Raw genomic sequence first — 21,781 nt, 5'->3', positions numbered from 1 at the left:
TAGTAAGACTGCATATGATCCAATGTTAAGATTTCTATTTCCTAAAAAATTAAAACATTAAAATTTAGGTAGCATACGGTAGCAAGCTGTATGTTAATCTCAATCCAAAACCTGAATTCACTGTTTGAGTTATAACTTAGAGTTGGGATTAATCTTTCAACTAAAAAAAACTTGAAAAATTATTCATGTTAATATATTGTTGGAGCTAGGTTGAAACTAAGAGCTATGATGTCTAAGAATATAATTAATTTCTTACACACCAACGTATCACAAACCTGGTAAACTATTGCAGGCCTAAAATCATCTTGTTCTGCTTGAGGAGAAAGTCACGGTCGTCATCCAATTCCAGAATCTTCCACCTCTGAAACATAAGAAACGTTAAATCTAAAATCTTCTACCTCTGAAACATAAGAAACGTTAAATATTACGTCTATGTTGAATTAAGGGTAACTAACTTCTTTCAAGCATTTGCATATATATCAAATTAAAGAAATCTTTATCTTTTTTTGTTTTTGTTTTTGTTTTTGGAAGTGTGTACCTTATGGACGAAACCCTTTGTGAGAGAAGTGTTTTGCAGAAGGAATATTATTGGGCGGGAGTTCATCGTATTGTGTTGATGAACTTGCTATCTGTTGTTGTTCGATAAGTTCAACACCATTGTACTTGTTGTAGAATTGTCTCCTATCTTCCGCTTTGCCATGCCCCCACTACTTACAGACACTTTTGTACTTTGTAGACAAGTGTGGCAGTGTGGAGAATTTTGCAATAGAGTGATGAGTGCTTCTTAAATAAAAACCCTAAATCTGAAAGAAATTACCAACAAATTAAAGAAGGAACCCTAGCTAGAGATTTGCTAGTCCAAAAAAAATAAAGGGAAACAACCCAAAACATAAGCCCAGCACTTAAATACCTAATCAACTTCTTTTGTCAATCTAATTGAATTTGTGGAATGGATAATGCTAGGATGACTAAATTTGTAGATTTTGTAAACTAAATGATATGGAAGTTGATGATTGAATTATTACTGAAGCGTTGATAAACGTGCTTATTCATATTATTGAGAAATAATTTAGTTTGTAAATTTTATCTACAAATTTAACTTTCATAGCATTACCCTTGTAAAAAAATGTGTAATTCTCATTTTCTCTTTAATTTTTTATCACAACAATTATCAAAATTTCAAGTATTTATTATTCTTTTTTGTGATTGCAGCATTTTAATAATGCATATGCCTGGAAAAGTTGCGAATTGCATGTGATAGAATTAATGGAAAATTGTGCACGACCTAAAAGTCTCTTGGGCACAAAATCAAATTAATAGTTCGATACTCATGTTATTTACTTTCATTTGTAAAAGGGAGATTCCGTATTTTCCTTCACATAATGCTTTATTAATAGGCAAGAGATAGTACAACCCTCATAAACCTTTGCAAGTTACATGGTATGACACGAGTTCACCAACACGGTGGTGTTTTATGGTAATAAAATGAAAACATATGAAAGTATTTGTTCATATGTTATTTATTTCGTTGGAACAAGACAACATTCTGCCATGTAAGTTTTTCTTCAATAATTATGTATCAAATTTGCAATTATAAAAGTTATATTATCTTCACGTCGTAACATATTATACTGAGACGACATGGTGACGGTAACCTATTAAACCCAAGTACTTTTCTTTCCGTAGGGTGACGAGGGGGTTAAAAGGTCAGGCAGTTGGAGGGAAACGCATATGACCATTCGACATCCGACGGTCAAAATCATTTTCGACTTGTACAGTGGTAAGTGTGTGACATAGAGAGTAGAGATCGGTGATTGGAGGAGTGCAACAAAAACAAATCAAAGGAGGGTGAAAAAGCAAAAGAAAAACAGAGGCTCTGAGAGGGGAGGAGAGAGACTCACAGAAGTGAAGATAACAAAGAAAAGCGCCGATTTTTGATCTCTTGGCGTTTCAAAGACAAAAACCAACACACAACCCATATCTCATTACCATCACTCTTCTATATTTATTTTTTCAATTATTCTGGAGAAAATTTGAGGCCAAAGTTGTTCACTTTTTTGAGTTTCTGCTGCTGCTCGGCTGCCATCACACTATGTAATGAACTCTTCTCCTTCAAATATCTCACCTGCTGATTGTTTGGTCTGTTTGGTCTGTTCGGGTTCCCGTTGGGTTCCTTTGTTTCTTTGTCTTCTTTTTTTGTCTGAGACTTACTCAGCAACCAAACAGATCAGATCATTACTACGATGTTTTTATTCGATCTAATTCGTTAATGGGGTCATCGTAAATCCACTGAAATGCAGGGCTGTCTGAGACAAAGTGCATTTTTCACCGTTATCTCCATAGATCTTGAGGTCAGTTTTCAGCTCTCTACATGCTGGGGAAATTATCTTCCACTCATCTATCATTTTCTCGCACTTTATTTATTTATTTTTTTTAGTGGAATTCCCAGATGGGTAATCTCTAAATTTATGGTTGCAGAGATGGAAAAGGAAGGGAAAACCTCTAAGGCCACAGAGTCAGACTTTGTGCTGCAATGGGGGAACAGAAAGAGGCTTAGATGTTCAAAGTTGAAGCAGGACGAAAGCTTGAGCAACAACAACAAATCGTCGGACTGTTTGAGGAAGAAGAAAATCACTTCTCGGGCCGCCGATAAAGACTCTCCGGCTTCTCATCCACTGCCCAATCGCATGGACAAGTAAGAAACATCGATGGTTTTAACTGAAACATGATGCAAAAATGTTAACTTTTCAAAGTTTTAAGTATGCTAGATATTATGTTATAAATTGGTTTGAAGCAGCTATTCTTGAACTAAGAGCTTGTATGTTTATCTTCTGTTTGTGTATTCTCTGAAATTTTTCAAAGATCCCTCTTAAAAATAAAGAAATGAAAAAATGGAAGTGATTGGTTAGTGGTAATAAATTGAACAATCCTAGGATCATGACACTTGTGAAGTTAGTGTTTTGATGATATTGTTATATCTCAGATTTGTTGCTTTAAGTTAGCAAAATTCTCAATCAGAAAGTCTATGGGAAGTGGAATAGAGGTAACATTTTACCAAGTGGTTGCGTTTTGATTGCAGGAGTTCAACTTCGCCAATGAATAGTAGGAAGCTATTTGTTACTTCACCTGAGAAGGAAGATCGGTACTACACAACAAGGGGTTCATTAGGGTTGGACGAGAACGGGAAGGTGTTAGGATTAGATAATCCTGGTCCTGCAAGGGATGACAAAGGAAGCCGTGCTTGGCCAAGGTTATTTCTATCATTGTCTAGTAAAGAAAAGGAAGAGGATTTCATGGCTATGAAAGGGTGTAAGCTACCTCAAAGGCCCAAGAAAAGAGCAAAATTGCTCCAGAAAAGCCTACTTGTAAGTTGTTCATGAGAGAGAAAGAGAGAGAGTGTGTGTGTGTGTGTGTGTTTAACTGTTTGTGTTTGGGTTTTTTTTTCGTTTTTGTTTGTGAGGGGTTTGAATTATGCTCACTTCCGTGTGCAGTTGGTGATGCCCGGTGTATGGTTATCGGATTTGTGCCAGGAGCGGTATGAAGTCAGGGAGAAGAAGACTTCAAAGAAGGTATTCTCGTCTCTTTTAGGTTAATTTTCAGTTATGTCTTAACGACATTGTTCCATCCTTAGGGATGAGAAAAAAAAAAGGATTTAGAATCTGAGACTGCTTTTAAATGCTCGGGACCTCAAAATCGGTTAACAAGTGGAAATGTCATGTGATATTTTATCTTCTCTGTTTATTTTCCTAAGAATTGTTGTGCCAAGTATAACTATGCAAATCTGTAACTGATTGGGATACCATTATGATGCAGAGACCCAGAGGATTGAAGGCCATGGGAGGTATCGATAGCGAATCAGACAGAGAGACGTGAAAAAAAAGCCAAGAAGATACAACTTTATCGAGTAGTAAGGACTCGAGTATGCAACTAGGGACAGAGATCAGAGCCGGGTAAAAGAAAAAATTGAAAGAAACAGCGTGATCTCTCTTCCCTTGGTTTGTTATGTATTGCTTCGGCATTTTTGAGACTCGGAAAATAAACTTCATTATTTGCCCTAGCTACATGATCATCTTTATCTATCTATTTGTTCTTTTTGTTTCATATCAGCGGTCGTGACTCACCTAAAACTGCAAGCTTGAAGGATTATTGAACACAATTGCTAGAGAGAGAGAGGGGGGGGGGGGGGGGGGGGGGGAGGGACTTATCTGTTTGCTGTTAACATATCCTATTTCAAAGGGCTCCGAAGACAGACGATTCTAGCTTTTTGATAACATTCATGATTTTCCAAGGGAGCTCAGATTTTTCCCTTCTTTTTTGTCAAGTGAGCAACCTGACCTGCAATAAAGATTCTTTATTTCTGGGATATTGGTAGGGGCAATGCAGATGTCAAACTATTTCTTAAATCGACGTTCGAATCTTCTTCCCGCAGATTAGACTTAGAATATAGTTATGGTAAGAATAGCTTAGAATATAGATCCTTACCATACGAATAGCATATTCCTCTACAGTTTCTTAGCCAGTCCAAACAATGCCAACAACTTACTCGATAATATAATTAATTAAAATGAACTTTAACGAAAAGCTTTCAGTACTGTTTACTTTAACGAAAAATTACATTTTTACACTAAAAAATCAATCTTGATACTATTCATTTTACCTTTTATTTTGCCCTTATCGTTAAAACTCAAAGTTTTCAAGTTCTTTTCATTAGTTTTTCTTTAATTAAATCCTAAACTATGGGAAGAGGATTTGTTCGAACTTGGTTGCAGAGGGAAGCACATTTTTTTACCCAACTTGGCTAGGCCTTGTTCTTACCATGATAACTTCAATATTCATGTTCGTTTGGTCATTATGTAAGCATAAAAGATGCATACTAAAGTAGAACGAAACAAGATAATGCAAGTTACATTGAGTTAATGAAACGGGAGAATCAAATTGAGATAATTAAATATTTTGTACACTTGGGGCTCCATTGGTGACACTTGAAACCTCAAAACCTCAAAAGCTACATTTGCCAACTTACATTTCCCTCCAACTAAACATATTCTATTTCTTTCCCAATTTTCCCCCTCATTTACACATCATACCTATATTCATTCCATGCAAAACAATTAGTTGTATGTACAGAGACAACTACAAAACCCCCGAAAGCCCTCTTCCACGCTGGCGGAAGCAAATGACATGCATACAAGGCCAGCAACGAGTGCGACTAGTTTTCTTTCACAAGCACCATTGCGCACCACATGCATGTATCTGAAATACGCCCGCCTCTTACTCATTCTTGCGACTGAAAGACCCGTCTGATACTCGGTGCATTGAACTTGGAGAGCTCAGTGCCGCTAATCAAAATTGCACACCTGGTAATCTTTGCATTTTCTGCAATGATAGAATCAGTGGCATCATATGTACCCTGCCCTGCTCAGAATTATGTCCATATTAATAAGTCCTCTAAGAAGCTCGAAAAGAAGAGAACCATACGGAAGAGGATTGACTACCGCATTGACTTAGACACAGTGAGAAAATTACCGTGATCATGTCTTCTAATTTGTGGTCCACTGCAACCTTCCGACAGGGAGACGCGGCCCATGTCCAGCCCAAGCAATTCAACATTTTTTTCATAAGCGTTCTCAGACCAAAGGAGGAAAAGACAACCGAAGACCACAGCATACTACAAGGCTTCCAAGGTAATTGATGCTTTTGTGAAAACAGAAAGAACAAATGGAGCTTCTTCCCCTGGATGTATAGTTGTAGGCACAATTGTGTAACCTTTTGGATCTGGATCCAAAACCATTTCACAAGATATTTCTCGAGAGTTGACATAATCTGTCCCACCAACTGATTCATGTAGGTATATATTGTAAGCAGCACGACGGCCTCGAGTTTTGAGTATCCTCATCCCAATGTAGAACATCATTGAATCATGACTGGATTGATAGTTTCTGAAACCAGCAACCGTTCTTGAGAAGCTCACACCCTAAGCATTGACCAAGTGATAAAGTTTATAAATCCAGTTATAAAAAGATAGCTAATTGTTCATATAAATACACAACAAGGTCCAATTCGAAAGATACCTGTGTCAACGTAATGAATACGTGAATTGGAAGCGCGGCATCGGGGCCAGTGGCCCTCAGTCGGAACTGTGGATTTTGATGCCATGTCTCATAATCTTGGCAGCCACCTGCACTATAACCTCGCCATTGGCCATGAACAGAATAGCGCATCTCGGGGGGGTAGACACGACAAACATATATTGATCGAAAATGAATTTGGAAGTCTTGCCAGGACATCCAGAATATGCCGTCCTTTGACTGTTAAGAGAGACAAAAGAGAAGCATTATGAAACATGCCTTGAGATCGGAAACACCACCAAAAGTAATGACAAGATGGATTCACATATGTGATGCAGGAAAATGACACAGTAAACAACCTGAGGAACATGCTTCAACTTATGCTTCATCCTATCAGTCCAAAGAGATGATGAGTCTGACCAAGGGCCATTCCACTCAACTTCATTAGCCCATGGATTCCGAATCTGAATAAGCTTGTGGCCATCCACCTCTCTCACCTGAGTTAACAAAATTTGAACAGTGAGCCCACCTTTTGAAAATTTCATTTGCTGATATATAATGACATAACTAAGACATGGTGGCCTTCCAACGCACCTGCAATAACGAGTAGGCATGACCTTGCACAATGCCACTGGAGGAAACATGAACATCTGAACCTGATGGACTGCCAGCACCAAGAAGAAAGCCTTCTTGTTTGAAGCGCAGCAATTGAGACCATAGTCGACCACTTGCAAGATCAATTTGGGCCTGCGCACTCCTCATGTCAATCTCCTCGCCAGCACCTCCAGTAAGGTCGACAAGAGCATCTTGGACAAGCCCACCTTCTAATGCTTCATAGGAGCCATGCAATTTAGCATACGCCTTCTCCAATAAAGAAACCCATAGCTCGTTACCTTTCCTACTAGTAGCAAACGCTGGTTTCCCCGGTGACTCACATGGAATCCAATCATCCACAACAACAGGAACCCACTCACCCTAAAGAAATGTCAGGAACAAGCCTTAGCATGCTTACTATTAGAGTGGGAATTCAACTTCGTTCTATTTAATTTGTCTCCAAGAATTTTAGCATCTTAATGATCATTTAGCTGCATAAAGTTGCAAATTTCCCGTTACAGAGAAATAAAATTCCTATAAAACAAGGCCAAGCTACTATTTTCATCAGAATTATGTACAATAAACTCTTATCCAGAGACAGTGAGTGCTTTAAATTTTGAACTGGGATGGGGAGTCGGTGGTCTTTTGTAACAAGAAATTCAAGTTCCCTAGAGTGCTCTATTGAAACACTGCAAATCCTCCTGATGTTTATCCTCTCTTCCTTATCTTCTCTTTTTAATTCATATTACCCATGGTAATGGATGCAAGTTTATATTAGAACTTCATGTTTAAAACTATATGATTCGGAAATGTTATGTTAACATTACAAGTCACCTGAATACAGAAGCGAACAGTGTAGATTCCTTCCTCATTATACTCTGGGGTAATTATCACTTCCGATATTCGTGAAACCTCCGTCAGAACAGCAACGGCACTCAAAAACCAGCAATCACCAAGTCGGCCCTATTTAGAATGGAAACCCACTTAAGGATTATGCTGAACAAACTAATCATAACTAATTACCATATTGGCAAAGAGCCAAACCTGACAAACATCAGAAGGATTGACAGTGCCAGAAAATAAGCATGGACGAGCATCCAGCCGACTCTCTTTTACAATATCAGCAGGCCTCACCCACTCAGAAACAACCTAAATTCAAAAGGCCAGAAAAGTTATCTAAGACCACAGATTCTGTCAACAACAATTTCAAAAAGGTTATCAGAACAATAAAACAACCTGCAACTTTGATGGGGGATTTTCTGGATCTACAAATAATGACTGATCATTTGGAGGAAACTCCTGATCAGTAAAATGTATTTCTCCCCTTGCAGAGAGGGCTTCCTTGACTGCCAATTCAACTGAAAGCATTCGCTGGTTGATTTCTTCTTGTGTTTCCATCCTAGGTTTCCGAAACCTCCTGGCAAATGAATCCACATCAACCAGCACTGCATCACGTTCTGCCCTTCGTTTCCTCCCACTGGAGTATTGCCCATCCCAATCAACATCATCCCTATCATATAGATCTACATCTGCAGGATCACTATCCCATTCATCAACCTAGCAAAGGAAAAAGAATGAGAATCAGTTGATACGTTTAACCACCCACTATAACAAGAACTAAATTACTTTCCTTTACATTCTAGCATGGATTCATACAGAACAATTTATATAAACGACAAAATGCACATACTCTAGAGGGTGAATCTGCCCATTGCCAATTATCTTCAGGAAAATCTATCATATCAGAATCAGCTGAGCCAATAGCTGACTGAAGAGCAGCAACATCATCTTCAGTTAAGCACCTTCCCCATAGGAACACATCCATAATATGCATCTTAAACTCAGCCCCTTCACTGTCTGACCTCCCAAACGCATCCACATCTGTAGGTGGTCTAACACCAACCCAAACTTCTGTTCCTTCTTCCCAGACAGTATTACCCACATGCAATGGTAAACCGGTCTGGTAGCCATCAAAACCACCATCCAGATAGCAAGTTGCCTCACCTAAATCAGCATCAATCGTCATTGTTACCAAATGCCACCTGAAAAGCAAATACACGTTCCAGTGAGATTCAAAAGCTATCAACAAACATGTGGTTAAAAATCTTTTTTTTTCATACATAAAACTGGGAATTTGTTAAAGAACCAGACAAGGTGAACAAGAGGTCCATCAGAAAAACATAAAATCAAAACAGACCTGATACTAAAATATTTGAATAATAATAAAGAAAAAGAAAAGCCCACCTCAAACACAAGAACATGTGATCAATAAAAGAAATAAGTAGCCCTAAACAAATGGATGGTAATAGAGAACCATCAGGACGAATCCATGAATCAGAAGAAAAAAAAAAAGCCAATAATTTTGTTTTAATGGATAAGGCTCAAACCTTCCATCTGCTATACTAGTTGCACTAATACTCCACTCCTTTGCAACAGTAGTTTGTCTATCACCTTTTGTGATCAATCTAAGCCCAACTTGTCCAGCTTCAATACCTTGCTCAGAACCGGCCACCAATATTTCCCAGCAAACTTTCTTTTGAAACTCAGTGCCAAATAAGCAAACAGGCCCAGATACAGGTTGAATCATCACTGCAACGGAGAAGCTAATCTTTTGACTTTGACAAATGGTGGGGTGAATCTGGCCACAGTGTCTGCCACTTGTTATAGGCTCATCATCTAGAACACATACAGCCCCAGAAATTCCAGTCTGCCAATGACATTAACAACCACATTTCCGTGAACACAGAACCTCCATATGTAAATATCATGACAAGGCAATCAAACTAAACAGATGCGGCAGGACAAACAATAAGAGAATAACAGATTCATATATGATAAAACAAAAGATAACAGCACAAGGTATTTGAATACTTATTGGATCTACTGGATCATTGAGATGAACTGAATACATGGTTTGATCACTTAATAACAAAAGGACTTGACCCATTTCATGTCTACAGTATACCACACTCATCCTTTACTCGTTAAGTGAGACTCTCTCACTCATGGATTCCAACTCACAGTAGAGCATTTTATTGATATATTCTACAAGGTTACCTGTGGAAATGTTCAAATCCAGACAACAAGACCAGGTACCATAACATTGAAACCTTTCTCGTATCATTAAGTTAGAATAAAGATGACTCATCATCCCCCCATGGAAAAAGATGTGGAAGCTATTAAGACTAGAATCTTTTAATAAATGTCAGAAAATATCTAAGATTGAAAGCCCAACAGCAGTAAATGAGAACTGAGAAGCTATCCTACTTTTGTATACATTTTATGAGAAGCGAACTGATGATGCTATCACTTATAGTGGTATTTGCTTGAAACAGTTTGAGATAATATACAACACCTGAACTGCTCGACGAGCCAACTGAGCTGTTCGTATGCGACGCGCAATGCTTGAAACTCTCTCTCGAGCAAAAGAATCATCAAGAACAGAATCACCCCCTACTGCCCGCACTGCAGCTGCCATAGCTGCTGCTTCCCTGTTGCCAGCATTAGGAATGGAGGAAATCAGAGAAGCTTCTATCTCCTTCCACTTGCGTTCTTCCTTCTCCAGGAGAGCCTTTCTTCTCTCTTTGCCTTTCCCCTCCTCTTCGCGCCTTTGCATTAAGAGCTCCTCTTCCATCTCTTTTTCTCTTATATAACTACAAAATCAATATACAATTAGGAAGAGAGGATAACGTCAACAATCGCATAGAGGAAGACCCAGATGTGGAAGAGGAACTTTACCTCTCTTGAATAATCTCAAACCGCCTGCGGTCCTCGGGCATCCACTTTTTTATTTTCTTGGCACTTAGGTCAGCAAACCCTATGCTATCGAGAAAGAGTCTCAAACGTACCTCATCCTAGCATAGCATAAAAGCAATGTTATTGTTTACACTTAAACAATTATATCATCCATGGCAAGTAATAACAGTCGAAATTTACCTGTACTCGCTCTGCCTTAGCAGTCAAACCAAGCAAAAGAAGCAGATACCCACCAAATTTATCCCACATATACACCCATTCAGTATCAATCGCCTCTTCCAAAGCCAATATTCGTGCATGAGCACACATCTCTCTTCTATGATCAACATCATTAGTTGGTTCATGGCGGAAAGTTCTTCCATATCTCTTTCTGCAGAAGAATGAGCCTGCAACTAACTCCTCATTTCTTAAACGATCTCTTAATTTCATGACATCTGCTCTGGGAAGCACAAAATTTCCTGCCCTATCACGCATAATGGTGGGATCTCCAACCAAGAGAGCCGCTGAACTAGCAGACCTTTGTGGAGCAGAATAAGTTCCAGACAAAGCATTTCTGGTCTGCATGATTATAAGAATAACTCCCCTTTATATTCAAATAGAACATTCACCTCTAACAAGATTGAAAATCCAGCTTGAGAATACAAATATAAGGGTAAACATGTTGACAGTTTGTGCAATTTAAGGGCATGGTTGAATAATATGTAGTATTAAATTATTAATTCACACAGCTTATCCGATCCTACACACACACACATGCATATTAGTGTTTGTTGCTTCCATGTAGATGGGGAAAATCTTAGAACAATGCTTGAAAAACCGATCATAACAATATTATTCATACCTTGGTAGCAGATCTAGCAATAGCTTGAACAACGGTTTCCTTACTGAGAAAGTGTACTGCATCTTCCATCATCTAGACATAAAAATGAACATCTAATCAGACAAAAGAGAACATGAGAGAAAGGGAAATTCAATGGCAAAGAGAAAAAAGTCAACTGGTAAATATGTCAACACATCCTCCACAAAAATAAAGCATTTAATTATATGGAACTAGGTAGAACGAACAAATGCCAAATGAAAGACTGAAGCAAAATAAAGAAAACCTTGAGAGTCAAGCAGGGACGAGAGAAAGCAAACCCAAAGGCTACAACAAGAGTGATTGCTGACACAGAGGCACCAGCAAATGGTGGATAAATTTTCAAACTGGCAACAACACCCCAGCCTTCAGTTGCCAATGCAATCCCATAAAGCACTAGAAATGCCATACTGTTAAGGGATACAAATTGGAATCATCAGTTAAAAACACATGATAAAGCAAAACTACATTGTGTACCACATGTTCATCAGTTAAAAACACATGATAAAACACCTGACATTCTTTCCGCAATCTGCATGAGCATCATAAACATAGACTGGGAGAACTCTTGGAGAATAAACAACAATAGGAGGTGAAAGAAGAACCTGCACCAAACGCCATGTAACAAAAAATTAAAGCATGTGGAACAAGTAGAGACAAGAACTCAAATATTAGAGTGAGAATTTAGAATTTGATTCAAAATATTGAATTCAACTCACAGTCAATGCTCTCCCAGCAAGAAGAAATAAGAATAGAAAATAACCAACTGAAGCACCCACAAATGCTTTATCTATAGAGAGAGAGTAAAACAAGGTCAGTACTTAGTAGCATAATATATATATTTCTGTGTAGTATATAACTGGAAACTGATGATAAGGTAAATAATAAAAGCAGCAACCAAATATCTTCACCTTCAAACCATCCAACAAGAAATGCTGCCAATGCCAACAAAAATGCAAGGAAACAAACAAAGAATGTCTGGGTCCTTGTCAAATAGAAATTGTTTGAAGCCCAATGATGGATAGCACCAATAGCTAGTACAATCATGAGAAGAACTAAAAGAAACGCCACCCCAACCTGTTGTGAAGCCAAAAGAACTGTCAGAGAGGTCAACTGCCTATAAAATCTTGGAGGAATCAAGGGTACCAAAGTTAGTCCTCACTTACCGTCCATGGTTTAACTACAACTATAACAGCTGATATTGCCCCAAGCAGAAGCAGCAGCCCAATTGTGACAAAGATATAAACACCCCGAGAGAGTTTCCAATCATCATCCTTCCTGGAAAAACAAAATCCATAAAATTTCAGAAAGTTGGCAAGCACCCATTACTCCACATAGTTCTAATTTCTAAGGAAAGCAAGCCATGGATTTCAGCCTCAAATCAGTCATTAAAAAGCAATTAGTTCACTCACCATTTATGTAACCCAGAGCAAAGAGACAACAATGCAGGACTGCAAATTAAAGGAAGTAAAGCAGCAAGGAAATCACCCTCTGTTGGAACTTGGTCATCTCTAGATTTCACAACCTCCATATAGGATGCACCACAAAATGCCACAAGGACAACTGGAAAAACAAGGTAATATGACAAAATTCATGAGCGAAAACAGGGTACCAATTATGTTCCAATACGAAAAGAAAAGAGTCTTAAAAGAAACAAAAAATCTAGAGAAATCACCTGTGAATATCCCAACACACACTGCAGAAGACAGGGAGAACCGGTATGTTGCAAACCATGAAACAATCGGCAGTAGACCAGTGACCATCAAAGCAATCGCAGAAGCCATAGCCCACCCAATGTATACGGATGACGCATATGGAGAGTTAAAGCTTTTCTGTTCACCAGTCCAGCCTTTGTACTTTAAGTCATCCAAGGGCTTTGCAGACACTATCGCACCAAGAGCTAACACAGATCCGGCAAATAATATTGTACTTAAGACAAGAATAACACCCTGACAAAGTACAAGATGTAATTAGAATTACAAAAAATTCAGGTCAACCATAAATTCTGGTGAAGGGTGAAAAAGTAGAAGAGAAGATTGTATAATAGAAAATCAGAAGAGAAACACCTTCAGGGAAACTCTTGAAATCATGATTCGTGAAAGCACATAATAATCAAATCACACAACAAGGGAAGTAACTAAAGCTAAAAAATAAATTCAGTACTTTGTTCTCGCATATAAATAAGTGGATACTCCAAGAAATAAATACATAAATGAAAAGAAGTGCATCAACGTTGTCAGTATGTATGAATCCATATACATGTATAACCATCCAATGACAATGGTCAGAATGAGATATGAGCAGCAACCAACATCCATATTTGTGCTGATCATATTGTACAGTTCAGTTGTGCTAGAAGCCTAGAACCCATTAAGAGCTCAGCTTATTAAAATCATACTGGGTTTACAGTGCTCAGATGCTCTCATTAAACATGGTACGAATGGATTTAGTACAAACCTCTTTTGTTCCACGAATTTGATGGTTTCCTGCAGGACCTGCACATTGTAATTGAGGAACCCTAAACTGGTAACCATTACGGATCCATATAGGAATTGCAACAGAAAGGCATGCCACCATGAGTGGGACAGTCAAGGACAATCCAAGAAGAACTGAGGATTTGCTGCACATTGGAAAGAGATAATAAGTATGATGGATATAGACAGCTTTTGCGATTTAAGAGCCACAAGTTTTACAGGCAAGTTAAAGACCATCCTTTTTTAAGACTAAATGGTGCGATGCAGTATGACATGATCAGAAACTCAAATGATATGCAATATTTGAAAACTTAGTAATAAAACAAGTTTTGTAAATTATCTTATACCATCAAGAGTTATATATGCAAAAAAAAAACATCTTAGGTTCACTCAGACATTGCCAACCGATCCATTTAACCATTCATTTGACACTTAAAAACTGAAAACTTGGAAGACTCATTCTCTTCTATATATATTTTTTATAAGAGATTCAAACTCTATATATTATCCGATAAGCTAGAGCATACCTCAAGAAGGAAAGCAGCAATCCAACAGAAGTGCTGAGCAGCCAAGCAACAAAGCCATACTGAAGAAACATGAGAAAGAGAACCAGCATAAGCATCAATAAAGTTCAAATAACATAGGTGTACACAGAAACAGATAGTGGAAAAGCTCAGCCCCCATCAAACCGATCCAAATGTGCATTCCCCAGGAGATTTTTCCTACTAATCAATAATCATATAGGCCAACCCATTTTCACATACTACACAGAGGTCAACAAGCATCCAGACTAGTACAATTATATTAAACACGTTTGTTTCTCAAGAGTAAATTCCACCATGAAAAACCTATCAAGACTATTTGAAGCAATTGAACATCAACCTCTTTGTTCAATCCAAAAGAAAACAACAAACCTAAAGTCAGTGTGAGATACCTTGCGGGGTTTTGAGGTCATGGCCATATCCTCTGCTTGAAGAGATCGAAGGAAAGCCATGATTGAACAGACGACAGGAGATAACAGCAGCACCGCAAAGCCAAATTCAAACTACAGAAAAAACAAAATATAAAATTTAGGCATGATCAGGTACACAATTATATGTAAAGTTTTAATCTCTCATCATCAATCAGGATTGAGAAGTATAAAATGAAGTTACCAACTCATAAATGATAATGTAAGTTAGAAGATCCCTTGCTCACCTGTTGATGTGTGGCATTTATTATTTTTATTGTCCTTGGACGAACAATTGCCACAGCAATTGTTTCTAGAATGAAAACTAAACTAAAGAGAACCCATGCCCGTTCTGGGGTGCCTACTACATGATGCAAAACAAGTCTCGATAATTGAAGCCATTTCTCAAGCCCATGAAGCCTCAGTTCTTCTGACAAAGAGATTTGATTGGGTAAACCATGACCAACACTATTTGAGTCAACTACGGTGATATCTGTGTTGTCACGGTGATCTCTATCAGCGTCCAAGCTACTTCTTTGAAGTAATGCCAGAATAGTAGGATCCAAGCTCTTCTCCTTTAACATCATAGCAAAGTTAGGATCCAATCCTTTATCCTGCAATAGATTAACCAATTCAAGATCACCCTGTCTTGCCCTCTTCTTTAACATAGATGTAATCCTCGGGTCACTCAACCTTTCTTGCAATGCAAAAGCTAAGTTCAAATCCAAAGTTTGTTGGTTTGCAGAATTTGATGTACTAGATTCACAGCCTTGGCTTTCCAGACCACTACTAGAACAAACCATCAATGTGTTATTGTGATCAAAATTTTTGTCGGTATAGGATGTGCCCACTTCAGGCTCTTGGATTACTGAACGACAAGAACTGCTACGCAATGCTAAACTTGGCCTTCCACTATCGATGCTCTTATCACTATTAATCCCCTCACGAGAACTTGCAGCTCGTAATAGAGTGTTAGTCCAGTTATTGGCATCAAGTGTGCACTGTGTTGTGCTCCTATTGCTTGCTTCAACCACATTACCCAGGCAACCTGCTTCAACACTACTACTGCGCTTCATGCTTGAACCACAACCTTCAGATGAGCTAGATGAACTGTTTTGCTCTTTTTTATGAAATCCCTCTCTGAGGCGAATCACGGTACTCTGTAAGGCATCTCTCCTTGCAGCCAACGGGTTCATTGCAGATAAATGACGAGAAACAGAAGCGCCCAATAAAACAGAAGCTACAACTGCATAACTAATGCAGTGCCCAAAATACCTGACAAAAAATGGCAGTATTTGTTACAAACAAGAGAAACAAAGGCATTGACATTCAAATAATAGTTAAAAAAAAATTGCACGAACCAGTAGTGGACCCCAAAGCAAATGAGAAAGATCCGAGATGTTCCAGCAACAAATAATGCTGCAACACGACTTTGAAGGAGTTCGAATCCATACAAGCATGCACCCATGTTCCAATCTACAGCATGTTGGATATGCAAATTAATACATAAATTTGAATATAAAGCATGCAAAAATAAACAAAAACAAAACAAAAGACAGTGGTTAGTATACCAAGAATGATGACAGCAGCTGATGTAATGGCTCCAAGCCAACGTGACTCCTTTGCAGTCAAACCATAGAGGATTGAGTACACAAGAAGGACTACAAGTGAGCCAAGGTAAAGAAGCCCAAGATGTGAAGCCCTACATACACGTAATGAAATCAGAAAATGCAGACAACACTTGAACAAAATTCTGGGGCAAGTTTAAACCAGATGTAAGCTATTAGGTATAAATATATTACACAATTCAACACAGACGGAGAAACCCTGAACAAATTCTTCAATGTTTAATAAGACAAGTAAAAGTTCTATAAGGATTATCTAGACGTAAAAGTTCTGTAGGGATTATCTAGACCATTTATTGCCTCGGATGCAGATCTGTTCAACATATCTCTTTCCTCTAGAGTTTTTTCAGATAACCAATAAAAGGCTGTGAAAGTGGTAACACTATTCACTGTACAAGCATCTATTACGAAACAGAAGGACTAGTTACTTTTAATCAATAACAGTATAAAAAAACCCAGTAATAACTTATGAAATAAAACTTGCACATTAAGGGGCACCTGCTAGATTGTCGAGGATATAATTCATTAGGGTCTGGTGGTTCTGGTAAACATGCCACAGGACCTACTTCTATACAATCAGAATAAGCAAATTTATATGCCTTCCTCACATATTCATCAACATCTAAGCCATTCCCTGCACAAAGTGATAGAGAACATTTTTGAAGGAGGAAAACCAATTGTAGAGAATAATTGACAGCAGAAATTACAAATTATTGTTTTCAGGGAGATAAAATCATCAAATTGAAAAGCATGCAACAGGATAAAAGTTTGCAAGGTGTACCATTAAACACCATTCTGCAAATAAAGAGCATGTTGATTGCCAAGGCAACTGCTGACACGCCAAAAAAGAAACCAGACGGTGAATACCGCTGAGATGCTTTTGAACCAGCTGTAACATACACAGCACAAAGTTCGTACGCACATAGAAGGGCAACAGCCAGAAGAAGAAGAATTGCAACAGCCCCTGTTAAAGAAAAATTATAAAACCAATTTTAATGCTTACACAAAACAAAAACCAATAAACAATACTTTTATAAAAACATGAATGCTAAGTGCAAGCTCGAGTTACAAGTATTCCAAAAAATTATGTTGAATGTGAAGAAATCTGAGGTTCCACCATAAAACCAATTAGCAATATGGGGAGTAGTTACTTATAAGCACATGTAAGGTGAAGGTCCCTTATTTTCCCAATGTGGGATTGATACTCTCAACACGCCCCCTCACTTGTGGCGAATTTTCAAACCTAGCACGTGGACAACACATATCAGGTGACGTGAGGAGCAAATGTGGCCCTTGGGCTTCACACAAGGGATAACCTACTCTGATACCATGAAGAAAGTAGAGGTTCCACTACAAACCAATTGGCAATATGGGGAATTACCAATTACTTATAAGCACATGCAAGGTCCCTTCTTTTCCTGATGTGGGATTGATACTCTCAACATAATGGAACTAGACCATCAACATGAGTACACTGGATCCATTAAGTACCCATCATCAATTCCCATCACAACTCATATATCCCATTACCAACTCGACACATGTTAGTTCATGTATAATCTTTGCTGATCTCATATACCCTATCACCAACTCGTCAATAATATAAGGCCCAAGGCTTGGTATATAATTAATAAGAAACCATTTTTTCTTTAAGCCAACTTAGATGGTCCATTCTGATCGTCTTCAAAACCTTAAGGTTTACTATCTGTTCGTACAGTTTAAGTCATATAAGGAAAAAAGAAAGTTGATTAAAGGTACAGGAAATACATACTTGAGCTCTGCCATTGCGTTCGCCACCAAAGCATGATCGAATAGAAAGACAGTAGGAGAGCAGTGCCAGCCATTATTACCGCCAGACCAACTATATGTCGATCCAATATTACAACCAACCAGCTTCCCCATATGATCAGTACTAGGACCGGAGAAATGACAAGTATCCATGCGGAAAGAGACAGAAAGCCACATACTATATCCAGCTGAGGTCCATGGAAGATACCTGGCCATTTCCTGGCAAAGATCCAACTGGAAAAAAATACAGAAATGATGGTATTATATTTGGAGTCTAATATATGCTAGGAGGGGAGGAGGGAGGGAGGGAGACAGAGCGAGAGAGAGAGAGAGAGATTGTATGTTGATAATTCAATAATTTAAGCATGAGTACACGAATCAGCAACTCATTTTGCAAATAGGCATCACAAATGATCACAAAGTAGCTAAGCGAATACAAAACATCATTAATTTCGGAAATACAGAAGGCTTCCAAACAAAAACTGTATTATTTTCACATCTCCAGCATATAAGGGGTCACAGCAGAAGATGACCCACTCATGACTCTCCCCTTGGTAAAAAGGTTAAAAAAAATAATTCATAGAGAAAGGATCCAACTGTTTGTCACCCATGGTACCATTCAGTTGGGAAAAAATGCAGCATCTAAGACTCTCAGTGTTATAACAAAGCAAGCATTCCAACAGGAATCAATCCTTGTTTGAAAATTGGATGAAAAAAAACCCATGCCCACACAGAAATATATCAACAAATGTGGATTCCCGCAAATGCTTAAAAATATTGTTCGAAAAACACACACACGCAAAAAGGAAATGGATAAATATTAGCATCTGTATATACAAAATATAAAGAATTGGGTCAGTGTAAATTGAGGAAGATAACAGTATGGAAAATTAAAATATTCGATAATCATTTGGGCTATAACAACTATTTCTACAGTGGCCTATTGGAAATCTTTCCTATGAAGTTCATAAAATCCTAATACTTGTACCCTTATAGTTCTCAAAAGTACATGTTTCCGATTAGCCAAAAGTACTTGTACCCTTATAATTCTCAAATTTTTGTAGGTCTAACCAGCATGATTTTGTGTAATCTTCTGGTCCCAAAAAATGATGCAGGCCAGTATTACGTACTTAACTAAATTCCCAAATTAACTAGAATCTTAGCCTAATTGGCCAGCAGACCCAAGTAATCTTGGAGAGTCTTGTAGACGATCCTGGATCGAATTAGAACCAGGGGTAAGGAGACTAAAGATTATAACCATAATGCATCCCTTTCACTATGATAAAGGGACTTCAAAGGGAAGTCAAATAACGAAACAGCGCAAAATTTGTACACCTCCTAGGCTTCACTCACAATTTTCTCCACTATGTAGCCATATGTCCCGTTCCCAAGTATTACAATCCGGTCAGTTACGACCCATCTAAGTCCAGTATTCTTGAAAGCCAGAGATGGGAAATGTTTCTCACATTCTTAAGGAACTCTTCAGAAAAGAGGAGTTTCCAGTTCCCTGAAGATGCTGCCTTTCTCAATTTCTTAAACAAAATATAAATCCTAGAATTGCATACTGAATGCAGCCCTTAACCTCTGTTTTATAGAAGAGTTAAACCCAGCAATAAATCCCCAAGCGAAGTTACTTTAACAGTGCAGTCATGAAACTTCTAATTAACTACAGCTTAATTCCTTAATATTAACAAATACATTAATGCAGCCATAAATTAAATTAAACACTGCATTTAATTTCTCTCTGGGCAAAGATGGTAACTAAAAATTTCAAAAAAATTATAAGAGATGATTACCTGTAGATCCTCCAGGGCCTCCAATTCACAAGCCACAGTATAGAAAATGAAGCAGAACCCAAAACGGAGAAAAGGGTCCCAGAAATCACGCATGCTAGCAGCAGGCGACGCTCATCTCCTTCCATGGCTTTCCTCTCTCACCTACACAACGCATGCATCCGAACCCATCTCCCAAACTCCAACTAAAAACCAGAAAGCAACAAAATTCAGTCAAAAAACCAAATTTCCGGAATGCCCCCAGCACCCACTAGCCCGCAATGGCATGGATTGGAAGTAGCATGATGGTGAATTCAGGGCAAACGGGCCATTTTGGAAGTGGGAATTGTGGTCCAAGACTAGGGTTTGTGGCAGAAATTGAACAAGAGTGAAAGGCCAAGGTTTTTGAGTCAACAATAGCAGGAAGAAAGGAAGAAGAAGACGACTATGATTTGGGAATTAGGGTTTGTTTTAGGTTGAAAAAGATTTTGGCTTTATGTTTGTTTGTTTTGTGTTGTGTTGGGTTTGTCTCTCACGAGTCAAGATTGTAGGTTCACAGAGAGGGATGGGGGAGAAAGAGTAAAGATTAAAAAAACCCTACTGACTCACAGATATCTTTGTGTGAACTGTGTGAGGTGAAAAAGGAAGCTCCTTTGGAGAGAGAAAACAGGCAAAAGATCAAAATAAAAACAATATATTGAAAATAAAAATTAAAAAAATTAAAAAGTTAGAAGAGTGGCCATAAAACAACAGCTACCTCTGTGCCTTTGGGGGAGCTACACTCACACATGGATGGTGCGCGTGCATTTCACGATCCTATTGCGTGATGGGCAACTTATTTTCTATTGGGAGGTAGGTTGGGCTACTTTGGTGTGAGAGTGAGAGTGGAAGTTTATACATATGTATATTTTATATATGTGGGTTGTTTGTGTATGAATGTCTCAAGATGATAATTATTGAGATAAGAAAATAAGAATCAGAAAAGTAATTTTATATACATTTGTGATTTAAATAATTTAAAGGGTCAAGATAGTATTCTTGAATTAGTAGTAGGTGTAGAATAATGTGTTCCCACTGCATTATTTGTATTTGTTTAATGAAATAATTAATTAGGTAAAGAATTGGGAAGGTGGGTTCTTTTTTATTTTTTAATTTATGTCTAGTTATAATATTGACTTGTGGCCAGACTGGTCTTCTCCACATAACAAGTTTAAAGCTTGTCATCGCGGTTGGCACAATTCTAGCTCTTTGGAATGAGGACTGAGGTGTCTTTGGTATGTCAAATCAAATGTCAGCTGCAGGATTTCCTTCCTGCAAAAGCTATATACTCAGCTAGATCTTTGCAAATCATAAATCAGAGTATAAACAGGAAAGACCACTATTAAAGTGTTAGTCTTACCTGTATGTGTATAATTATTTGTTTATTAGAAAAACTAATAAAAATAGTTTGAAAATTTTGAGTTTTAATGATAATAACAAAATAAAAAGTAAAACAAATAGTACTATGATTGATTTTTTAGAGTAAAAATATGATTTTTCGTTAAAATAAAACAGTATCAATAGCTTTCCGTTAAGATTCCTATTTTTTTCTTGTGAAAAAATTGAGGATTGTATATAATGGTTGTCAAGGATCCCAAGAGCAAACTGGTAGCCATTTCTGAACTTTCAACTTAACCAGTGTATGAGATTTGTCCTAAAATCAAAAATCGATCATATGATTTGTCATAGCTCTTTGACAGCATATTTGCTTAAGCAGAAATCGAACAAGTAAGGAAACAATGAACTTGGAGATCAAGGAAATCTAGAAATAAGGATCAAAATAACTGGCTACTGATTTTGAGGGTAACGATAATTAAGTTTAAAAGATTGACGTAGCCAAAAAACCTTTGAAGGAATGTT

The 21,781-nt window shown here is 37.9% G+C and overlaps 2 protein-coding genes across 4 annotated transcripts; one reads left to right on the top strand and one right to left on the bottom strand.

Annotated features, from left to right (window-relative positions):
• Positions 1–1,731: 1,731 nt before the first annotated feature.
• Positions 1,732–4,101, top strand: LOC103446970 (uncharacterized). The gene is made up of 6 exons (XM_029087784.2): positions 1,732–2,094; positions 2,301–2,351; positions 2,479–2,695; positions 3,080–3,365; positions 3,492–3,569; positions 3,814–4,101. The coding sequence occupies exons 3-6, from the start codon at positions 2,481–2,483 to the stop codon at positions 3,871–3,873; spliced, it is 639 nt and encodes a 212-aa protein (XP_028943617.1). The 5' UTR covers positions 1,732–2,094; positions 2,301–2,351; positions 2,479–2,480; the 3' UTR covers positions 3,874–4,101.
• Positions 4,102–4,908: 807 nt separating this feature from the next.
• LOC103446971 (calpain-type cysteine protease DEK1-like) lies at positions 4,909–20,498 on the bottom strand. 3 transcript variants are annotated; one of them, XM_008386139.4, is made up of 31 exons: positions 19,907–20,498; positions 18,094–18,344; positions 17,104–17,286; positions 16,821–16,956; positions 16,269–16,399; positions 16,059–16,173; positions 14,946–15,972; positions 14,683–14,793; positions 14,276–14,334; positions 13,732–13,894; positions 12,950–13,223; positions 12,687–12,837; positions 12,441–12,552; positions 12,186–12,351; positions 11,994–12,064; positions 11,788–11,879; positions 11,522–11,684; positions 11,260–11,331; positions 10,599–10,976; positions 10,401–10,516; positions 10,018–10,315; positions 9,050–9,369; positions 8,353–8,704; positions 7,899–8,219; positions 7,707–7,811; positions 7,497–7,625; positions 6,663–7,043; positions 6,428–6,565; positions 6,072–6,308; positions 5,527–5,974; positions 4,909–5,415 (listed from the first exon to the last, which is right to left on the bottom strand). In XM_008386139.4, exons 1-30 carry the CDS (start codon positions 20,029–20,031, stop codon positions 5,669–5,671), a joined length of 6,483 nt encoding a protein of 2,160 aa, XP_008384361.2. In that variant the 5' UTR covers positions 20,032–20,498; the 3' UTR covers positions 4,909–5,415; positions 5,527–5,668. The 3 variants fall into 3 exon arrangements, with proteins under 3 accessions (XP_008384361.2, XP_070664970.1, XP_008384362.2); XM_070808869.1 differs by having other exon boundaries at positions 4,909–5,410; XM_008386140.4 differs by having other exon boundaries at positions 4,909–5,376.
• Between the last annotated feature and the right edge of the window lie 1,283 nt (positions 20,499–21,781).

This window comes from Malus domestica, chromosome 11 (genome assembly GCF_042453785.1).
Source record: "Malus domestica chromosome 11, GDT2T_hap1".
In the NCBI taxonomy this organism is placed as follows: Eukaryota; Viridiplantae; Streptophyta; class Magnoliopsida; order Rosales; family Rosaceae; genus Malus; species Malus domestica.
The sequence above is the reverse complement of the archived record's forward strand: the minus strand, read 5'-3'. Positions and strand labels throughout refer to the sequence as shown.